This window comes from Nicotiana tomentosiformis, chromosome 6 (genome assembly GCF_000390325.3).
Source record: "Nicotiana tomentosiformis chromosome 6, ASM39032v3, whole genome shotgun sequence".
NCBI lineage: Eukaryota > Viridiplantae > Streptophyta > Magnoliopsida > Solanales > Solanaceae > Nicotiana > Nicotiana tomentosiformis.
Window position 1 is genome coordinate 147,792,301 of NC_090817.1, and position 10,696 is coordinate 147,802,996.

The 10,696-nt window shown below is 34.5% G+C and overlaps 1 protein-coding gene across 1 annotated transcript; it reads right to left on the minus strand.

Annotated features, from left to right (window-relative positions):
• Window positions 1-5,122: 5,122 nt before the first annotated feature.
• LOC104096452 (probable glutathione peroxidase 5) lies at window positions 5,123-8,785 on the minus strand. The gene is made up of 6 exons (XM_009602855.4): window positions 8,436-8,785; window positions 8,210-8,286; window positions 7,998-8,059; window positions 7,714-7,832; window positions 6,427-6,594; window positions 5,123-5,376 (listed from the first exon to the last, which is right to left on the minus strand). The coding sequence occupies exons 1-6, from the start codon at window positions 8,487-8,489 to the stop codon at window positions 5,344-5,346; spliced, it is 513 nt and encodes a 170-aa protein (XP_009601150.1). The 5' UTR covers window positions 8,490-8,785; the 3' UTR covers window positions 5,123-5,343.
• Window positions 8,786-10,696: the final 1,911 nt, after the last annotated feature.

The window sequence follows — 10,696 nt, forward strand, 5'->3', positions numbered from 1 at the left end:
AGTTTTAAATGCAAACTTTTTTATCATAATTAATTTAAATATATCACAGGGGCCTTGGTGTAACTGGTAAAGTTGTTGTCATGTAACCAGGAGGTCACAGGTTCAAGCCGTGGAAACAACCTCTTGCAGAAATGTAGGGTAAGGCTTGTGTATAATAGACCCTTGTGATCCGACCCTTCTCCGCACCCCACACATAGCGGGAGATTAATGCACTGAGCTGCCCTTTTCTATATTCGAACTACTCCGATTATAAAGTGTTCTGATCTCATCAATTTTACATAAAAATATCCTCTAATATATTTTAATATGGGAAATTTTACGAAAACAAAGTACATTTGTTTTCAAGAGAATTTTTTTCTTATTAGTTGTGATTTGTGATCTTACCCATGCTAAAGTAACCATTCTAGCAGAAATTTTTCTTGGGGTAATAAGGGTGACAAGTGGGCCGGTTCAGGTCCGGGATCGGATCGGGACTGCGGGCCAAACGGGTTAAACGGGTCAGGACCATTTGGCCCGATTTTAGTGGGTCTGGGCCGGTCGTATGATTTGGGCCGGTCCTATGATTTGAGCCCGCCAGGCCCGAGACCATTTAACCCGCCAGGGATCGGCCCCGGACAGGATCAGTCCCTTAGCGGGCCAAAGTCCCAACGGCTATTTTTTTAAAAAAATATATATTTTTATTTTAAAATACAAAAATAATCGTTGGCTATTTATAAAATAGCCATTTAACCCCTCCCCCCCCCCCCCCCCTCCCAACTTTGTTTTGATACCAAACTTTTTATACTTACATTTTTTTCCTATTTTCAACTATAAATACCCCATCATTCTTTTATTTTTTCTTACAAAATCATCAATCTATCACAATCTCTCTCTAATTTTCTTCTATAATTGCTACTATTGTTTACTTTATTGTTACTAAGTGTATAATATATAAGCTATATTCGATATATATATATATATATACAACTTATATAAGCTATATAAGATGTATATATAGCTTATCGAATATAACTTTTATATATATATACTATACTATACGTACATCTATATATATATATATATATATTTATATAAGTTGTATATATACTAAATGTATAATATATAAGCTTTACATATTATACTATACTATATTATATGTACATCTTATATAGCTTATATACTATACACTTAGTATATATATACTTTTAGTAGTAACATGAAATGACCAAAGTATGGTATTTTTTAGCTAGTATAAATATGGAATGATAGAAGATCAAGTTTTAGCTCAACTCAGTTTTAGTTGAAACTGTAATCTGAGTTGAGCTAAAACTTGATCTTCTATCATTCTATATTTATACGAGCTAAGAAGTACCATACTTTGGTCCTTTCATGTTACTATTAAAAAGTGTGTGTGTGTGTGTGTATATATATATATATATATATATATATATATATATATATATATATATATATATATAAAGCTAATATTCGATAAGCTATATATACATCTTATACACTATATATAAGATGTATATATAGTATAGTATAGTATATATACTAAATGAGATGTATATATAGTATAGTATAGTGTATATATATATATATATATAAAAAAGTTATATTCGATATAAGATGTATATATAGTATAGTGTATATATATATTAAATAAAATTTAGGTCACAATTCTATAATAAAATTTACAAAGCATTGCTTTAGATAATTTTTTTAACATCCTTTTGTCTCTAATATCTATTTAATTTTTTATTTTTTTTAAATCCGTTGGGCCCATTTAGCCCCCGGGCCGGGACCGTTTAGCCCGGGACAAAACGGTCTCAGTCCCGGTCCCTATAAAAAGACCGTTTGGCCCATTTAATTTGGGACCGGGACCGTTTGGACCGGTCCACTTAGCCCGTTTAGACCCGAGACCGGCCCGCCTGCCACCCTTAGGGGGGAAGGGGGGGGGGGGAAGGTGGTTTTGACACAACTTTCTTCATTCCAATGTTTCTTGTTGATAAATATAGAACTGTAGGAACTATTTCGATATAGGTGAAGATACAAATTCAAAAAACGCGAATTTTTTTTGATTGAATCATGATAAAAGTTACTAACATATGGGGTAGATGTTTGTAGTTGAGAACTCCAAAAATCAAAATATCTTCCTTATTTTTCTTGTCAGCACCTAAATTTTCCTTCATTTTGAACCAAGTTAATGTCGTCCCTTATTCATTTGATGCTGTGATAAAAGTATTACTAATTCGAAGAGGTTCAGTAACACCGTACAAATCCAAGACACAAAGTTATTTTTCGGACTATAATATTAATTGAAGAAGAGGTAATACTATTTTTATATTTTATTTTTACTTATTTATATGCCTTTATTAATAGCATCAAATGCTGGCTAAATCTTCACTTGGGGATAAGATTCGAGCAATACTTTTCAATAATCATGTTGAAAAGTAAAAAAACTTCTTTAAACCAACTAAGAGTTACTATTTTATGAATGTTCGACTAGATCATGTTAACTCCAACTACTCTTTAGTGCACAAAAACGTGAAATTACAACACCACCATTGTAAAAGAATTCGGCAATCTCACTCCAACAAAAGAAATTCAAATGGTTTTCTATCCTTTGAAGAAGCGAAAAAATTTAGTGACCGCACTAGCTTAGGTAATAATAATCTTTAGGAATTTATGAATTATTTTCCTACATAATCCCTTGATATTTATCACTAATATTAACATACTTTTCGGATGTAATTTACATGTTAGTAATAGTGAACTGCTTGTTGAAGAAGGATGAAGGAGAAAAGAGATAAAGTTACAACGTAAGGTAAGTTGAAATTACAAGAGTTTCCATGAAAAATATTTATTTGATGTACTATATATATGGATAAGTTAATGTAATTTATGCAATTTGTAACTTTAAAACATGCATGAGTATGATCATATAATTGTTGCTTTTTGAGAGGTTCATGATCTTGATTTGAACAAATAAGTCATCATAAGACAGTCCGCATTAATTATCCATATATAGAAACTTGACCATCTTGGTTCATATAAAATTATTTAATCAAAATTTTATTTTACTAAGATTAAATTTATTTTATAAAATTGTGTGTACTTTATGATTTGACATACACGCCGAGGAACTAGTACTATTATAAAAAGATTTTTACCATAACATCAATTAATGTTTATCATCAAAATTTACTTGTAACTACCATGTAAATGACCTAATTGTCAGAATATCTTGACATTGACGGTGCATATATAGAATATTCAACCCTTAGACCATACTATTATTAGTCAAATGTGATTGAATTTGACGAGTAAAAAATATTCAATTTCAAACTGGGTTTCTAAAGTTTTGTTTACATATCAATTCGCCCAGTTAGGAAGTTTTTAGTGCTGAATAAAAGAAGCGTTGTTAACATAAAAAGAATGAGTCCTACTCACCCCCCTTTTGTCTTCTTTACTTGCAAAACCAGAAGAAAATACCTAACTATGAAAACATACAAAGATTATGAATGCAATCTTGTCATTATAAAAGACTAACATAGGATTAATTCTGGGTAAGTATCTAACTTTTCCTAGCTATTTGTTACAACATTACAAGCAAAAATGAACCGACAGAATATGATCCCAGAGATTTTATTAACTTTGGTATTCCTAGTACTTCACCTAGGAGGATCAAATAGCCAATTTATGCCTTGGCCACCTATTGTCACACGTCCGCTTTGTCTCCATCAATTTACACTTGCTAACCATGCATGTCGATTTTTGCCATATACTCCATTGCCTCCACCATCCACTACCCCTATCCCTAGCCCTTCACCCGAGCCACAAGCGTCACCTCCTTCAGCTTCGAGCCTTGAGTATGAAAAAACTCCTGTAGAAGAAGAATGTTGTAGGTGGATGAAATCAATCGATAGCGAATGTGTTTGTGCCCTATTGGCTCATTTGCCTCCTTTCCTTTCTAAGCCGATTCACCAGTATACTGCTGTGGTTGATGCATCTTGCAGTGTCACTTTCAAGTGTAGTTCGAGGATTAGGTATGAAAATTTAAACGAGAAGTCACCGCAGTCTCCATGATGTCTCTCTCACTACCTTCTTCACTGAAGTACGTTCACATGATTATGTTTTATTAATAACTAAAATAGCATATGTTGGGAAATTTGACAATCAGTATATTAATAGTCAATAATAAGTAAACATATTTATGAGGGGATATATAGCTTAATTGTTAACCTCCTAATTAAAGGTTTAAATGTAGTATGACTCATTGTATCACATTTTGTTATATAATATATAGTACTATTTTTCATCTCATGGCCTGCTTGGAGATTCTAAATGTAATAGATGGGCAGAACATTCTATCGAGTTTAATAAGACTTTTAATCTTTCACGTCTGAAATATTTTAATTTTCTAGCAAAAAGAATAAGCTTTCGATTTATCATTACATTAATCTCTCAATCTCCTTCGACCTCATTCACAATCACTCTCAAATCTTATCAAGATTTTCTCAATTCAATTTAGGGGTGACAATTTCAACCTGCCTAACTCGTTCAAGGTTGGGCCGCTCATTGACCTCCCCCAATTATTGAACTCAACTCATCTTGGCACAACCCATCTATAGTTGGCTGATTTTTAACCCAAATTGATCCATGAGCAACTTTGTAAAAATATCTTTAAAATAATTTTTTTTGTTTGATATATTATATATGACCATAACAAAAGAAAAGAAGTCTTATTTGGTAATTAAGCAATTCATAAGAAAATAGCACACATTAATTAAAGCTTAATAAGAGTTGGATGTGTTGGGCTATGAACCAAATTTTAGCTCATCTTGACCCAATCCATCTCAATCCAAGTAACTTTGACCCGCCCATTTTGACCAGCCAAAAATCAGACCAATCCGCCCATTTGACACCCTAATTCAATTCAGAGATCAAAAGAGCGTTAAAGGGAATCAATGATTCGTATTCGACCGAGTTCAATTGACTCAACAACAGCAGCAGTTATAATTGATGTTATGATGAGCAACTTGTTTGGACAGTTGTAAACTGCAAGCTATATCATAAGCAATTAGTTTTAGCTGCAACTGCCTGTGACAGGCTCTCACCATGAATGCGCGCCCAAGAATAAAATTAATAGAAGTTATACTTTTTTACCATGAAACAGAGACTATATACTGTATTCAATACAAATTATATTAATAGGAGACACACGACAATTGAAACCTTGTTCCCCGGATAACACAATATACAAGAGCACAAGCAGGTTGAACAAACAGAAATCTCCATCCTCTCTTTTTATTTATATAATTGAGTTCATCAACTGAACTATCTGTACTTGATAGCCTCTCACACTTCCCCTAGTGCTTTTTGGATATCTGCCTGCAAGTAAATCAAAGGAGAACTGTTAAAACCACCTCAAAATGTACATGAACCTCGTAAAGGGCACTGAATAAGCTTCTTGATTGGGAGTCATCAACCAAAAGTATATATCAGAAAAGCTAATAGTCTTCCATTAATACATGAGATATTGGATATCTTCCTTATCGAAAAATAAGTAAATAAGCATTAGATTATGGAGATGGTAGCAACTTGAAGCCTCCTCAACCTGAGTGGAAAATTCTCAGCTGCAAGTTTACTGCTCAAGACTTCATAGAAAAGAAATCATATGCAAATGTTAACAAGATAAGCTTTAGTAACTGGTAACCATTAAGCCTCCTGATACAAGATATGTACATCATAATCTCCAGAAGACAACAGTCAATGATGGCAAACAAGAAATGCATAGCGCTCCTTTCTATACATGAAAGTTTATTAACCTTCGGTGCTCCTTATTCTTTTTGTTTCCTCTTCCTTTAAATATCTGCCTTTTCCAACTTTGGCATATCCTCAAGTCAAATAGTATACTTCTTGAAAGCCGATATCATCAGCTTCTAGACAGTTCTCTACTTCTCTTCATCTCCTACTTTCCTTCCCCAACAACCCTTCCCCCTCTGGACAAAGTATTAACTTTTGTCATCCTGCGACAGATAGATTCTGAAGTATTTCTCGCCATGAAGAGCAGGACAAGATAGGTTTTCTTACTGAAAGATAAGAGGAAACCTTTGGTGAGTTATAAAGGGACGTTTGGATAAGTTTATTTCCCATGAGACCAAGTAAAATAAGGAGATGGTCAGAATATATTTGTCCACAAAATTATCTTGTCCAACAAATCATAGGTATTTGAATAGAAGGATCAGTATATTAGCTTCATTAGGAAACAAGTTTTTGTCATACTTGGAGGAGAACTGCTAAGATGCATTTACTTCAAAAACAAATCCTCACCTTTACCTAAAAAGATTTAAGATGTAGAGGCAAGGGCAAGTAAAACCATATAAACTTCTCTGCTGGTGGGTTGATGAGAGAGAGAGACATAGAGAGAGAGAGGCCAACCTCAATTGCCAATGGTGTAGTAGTGGAGCCATAACGCTTGATAACTTTCCCTTCCTTATCAATCAGAAACTTGGTGAAATTCCATTTGATGCTGGAACCAAGAAAACCACCTTTGTTTGATTTAAGGAATTGGTAGACTGGTGCTGCATCCGGACCATTAACTCGCACCTAGTTTGACATTCAAGTTTGTCATAAGGTCCACAAAATTACAATAAAACAACAAAAGATATCCTCAATAACCAGCTGCAGATAGACTCTTCAAAATCCTGATCTACAAGACTGACTAATACATGGAATGCAAAAAGGTCATATATAGCAGGGCGGCTGCTTCCAATTTCTGGTACAAGGGCAGAAACATGTTCAAGGGTACAACACAATTGAAAAACTTGAATTATCACCTTTAAATTGAAATAACGAAAAAAATAAGACGACAAATGGCTAAAAAGTAAAGGTGCAGAGCAACAAAAAGCAATTGCTACCACACACATTCCCTTTATACAGTTCCTGCTGATCTGTGGTAAGTCTACATAATTAGATTAGGGAAGTTCCATACCAAAATGATAAAGAGATAATGAACCAGTACAACAATGGCTATCATTTCCCAATACATTTAATCAGCTTTTTGGTCTTTTAACGAGATTTAGTCCAGCAAATAAATAAGCTTTCTGTTGGATAACTCTAACAACCATTTCTTATAGAATTAAAAGCAGATACTAAAAAGTAAGTGATATCTGAATGGTAAGATGACCATATGGCAACAAGAAAGAATCCAAAGAGAAGCAATGACATATGGTATAGAAACCTATAAAGTAGACAACAAACACAAATGCGGATTACTCAGGAAAAGTCTAGACAGAGACAAAGAGTAGACAACAAACCTATTGGAAAATGTATTGAAACCTATCGCTTCTCTGTGTTACCATTGGGTGCAACACAGATAAGGTTTACTTATTGAAGTTTAAACAAAGGTAAAGAGTAGAGAACGAACAAAGAGTAATAACTGGAAATGATGCAATTATAAATAATGGAATGATTGGATTCAAAATGCAGCAAGTTAAAACACTGATGAGCTAAATGCTAAGGTTTCATGTTTTTTACACGTACTACGGTTAAATTGAACTGTGCTCTTTATATTTGTACTTTTTCAGCATAATAGAGAAGACTGTGAGCTGCTTCTTTCACCCGAGAGACCACTAAGAGCATCAGTCTAATTGTAACAATAACTAAATCCATGTCATTAGATAAAAAGGCCTCAATTATCAAAATTTATCAGTTATGTTATCTTACCTTTTGGAAAATGGGATATTCTGCCTTGAATCTTGTGCAAGCAAATTGTTGTGCTTCCTCACTTGTACCAGGCTCTTGCTTCAAGAATTGGTTGCAAGGAAAAGCCAAGACCTCAAAGCCTAAATTTCAATTAAAATAAATATGATGGAATATGCACAGTCACAAAATACCTCAAAAAGTACCAACTCCAGATACAATTAATGAGCCATGTTGTATATTTAATAATATGAACATGTGATCATGTATAAGGCAGTAACTAATCTTAACAATCTGAGTAAAGTTACCTTTATCCTTGTATTTGTTGTGGAGTTCAGTCAATTGGGTATAGTTGGAGTTTGTGAACCCACTGTTTCAACAAACATGATCAACATCACCATATGTCCAAGGACTTCATATCATCAAGAATAATACAAAAAACTATCGTGAAAAAGAAAAAAGAAGAAACTTGAGTTTAAAACTTGTATACAGAAAAAAGGGAAAAAGGAAAAGTGGAGACCATTTGGAAGCAACATTGACGACAAGAAGCACTTTTCCATTGTAGATGCTGAGGTCTACATCCTTTCCTTTGCAATCCTGTATATTGGAAAGTGGAAACAACCCCACCAATTTTACACACAAAAAAAAAAAACAAGAATAAGAAAAAAGGGGAACAAAAAGGAAATCCAACATACGAGAATGATTATGCCTGAGAAAAATGAACAGGAGGTGGTAAAAATTATCACCTTGACAGTGAATTCATGAATTGATTTTTGTGGAACTGATGAAGAGGCACCCATTTTGAATTTTTGATAGGGGAATTATAGGTCTGTGTACAATTCTCTGTCCCCCTACTCTCAGATTGGTAATTTCCAAGAGTAGGGGATATTCTGGCAAATTCTGGCAAAGGAAGAAAAATGGAGAATTTAACAAAGACAAAGGAGAAAGGAGGCGTCCATGATCAGATAATTGAGGCAGTCCACAAGCTACAGCTTTGGCAGATTTCTCTTTTCTTTTTTCTATTTTTGCATTTACTGTTCTGAATCAGAAACAGAAAATGTCCGAATGGCAGTTGGATTTCTTTAATGTGGATTGCGACCCGAAATGAATTACGCATTTAATTTAGTAGGCCTTGCAATAGGTACGCTTAAATTAAATAGATTGTCAATATTTTTAGGGGTTTTTAATTTATTTATGTAATAACCATACAAAATTACGACTTAATTATAGTAAATGCATTCAAACCTCCAAAATATGGTCTTATGTAGGACAGATCATTTCTTCGTCTATTCCTTCCAATCGAGCTTTTCGATCCGTCGTTCACCTATTGCTTCATTTTGCCTCTGACCCATTACTAATTATTAAGAGGTATATTTCGACGCGAATCTATATTATTAGTGATCATGTACTATTTCGTGCAAATTCAAATTATTCGAGCCACAAAGAGAATATTGGACATCGATATAATAGCAGAAAAAAAATTACAGTACTAATACTTTAGTGAAGTGGGAACTTGCTTCTAATCAATACATATTCCTACTTTTACACCATGATTAACAGTATAGGAAAAGATAAAGAGCAAAAGTTCCCTCATTTGAACAAATTTATTTTATCTAGCATATGTAGGAAACATTGAAATTTAAGAAAAAATTTGTCTACAATAATGTCTTTAATATGTCATATAAATAAGTATTGATAGTAATATGTAAATTGCTACCATCAACTAGGCAATTAGTATGTTACAATCAGTCAATCACTCATCAAAGATTGATAAAATTGTACCTAAAACAAAAACCATTCAGATACGTCCTTTTTGGTATGAAAGGAACATGAAAATAAAAGGATTAAGTACAGAATGAGAGGTTTGCCGTCTCACGTACGTAACAGATATTCCGACAATATATTCATTTCACACGCATCAAAAAAGAAAACAAGCTCAACAAAAAGCAGTCTGAATGGGCTCAAAGGCAGCTTGCCATCTATATTGCCGGAACTAAAATTTGAAGTTCATGGATTTTGAATTTGTCATTAAACTCAAAATTCGTAATTAAATATTTATATATTTACTAATAGATTGTAACGATCTGACCGGTCGTTTTGAGAGTAATAGCCCCGATCCCCTATTAACTGCTTCCTCCGTATCTTTTTACTGCTTATGTGACTTGCCGAGAGGTTTGTTGTTGGTTTCGGAGTATTATTGGGACACTTAGTCCCTAAACGGAAGCTTAAGTCTTAGAATTTTTTTATCATAGTCAGAATTGTGTGAAGACGACTCCGAAATGGAGTTCTGTTAGCTCCGTTGGGTATTTTGGGCTTAAGGCGTGTCCGAATTTTGTTTTGGAGGTCTATAGCTCATTTAGGCTTGAAATGGCGAAAGTCGAATTTTTGAAGATTTTGACCGATAGTGGACTTTTTGATATCGGGGTCGGATTCCGATTCCGGAAGTTGGAGTATGTACGTAGGGTTGAACATGACCTGTGTGCAAAATTTGGGGTCAATCGGACGTGGTTTGATAAGTTTCGGCATCGGTTGTAGAATTTGGAAGTTTCAAGTTCATTAAGTTTGAATCGGAGGGTGATTTGTGTTTCTAGCGTTGTTTGATGTGATTTGAGGGCTCGACTAAGTTCGTATGGTGTTTTAGGACTTGTTGGTATCTTTGGTTGAGGTCCTGGGGGCCTCAGGTATATTTCAGATGCTTAACGGATCGAAAATTGGACTTGTGTTTTTGCTGAAATTTCTGGTTTCTGGTGTTTTTGCACCTGCGGTTGGGAGACCGCAGGTACGGAAGATGGAGCACAGAAGCGGACGGGGCCTGGAGCGTGAGGTTTCGCAGAAGCGGGCGTGCAAGTGCGACCCCTTGCTCGCAGATGCGGACCCAGCCCCTTAAGTCATTTCCGCACTTGCAAGGGATTTTTCCGCAGGTGCGACTAGTAGTCCGCAGATGCAGAATAGCTGGGCAGAAAAGATCAATTTCGAGGGTTTGATCTCATTTTCATTTTGGGTCTTT

Excerpts from the sequence above, each read along its gene's own strand:
- LOC104096452 (XM_009602855.4), bottom strand. The coding sequence starts at position 8,489 with ATGGGTGCCTCTTCATCAGTTCCACAAAAATCAATTCATGAATTCACT. Across the intron at positions 6,595-7,713 it reads AATATCCCATTTTCCAAAAG|GTGCGAGTTAATGGTCCGGA; the intron begins GTAAGATAACAT and ends ATGTCAAACTAG. Across the intron at positions 5,377-6,426 it reads CTACACCATTGGCAATTGAG|GCAGATATCCAAAAAGCACT; the intron begins GTTGGCCTCTCT and ends ATTTACTTGCAG.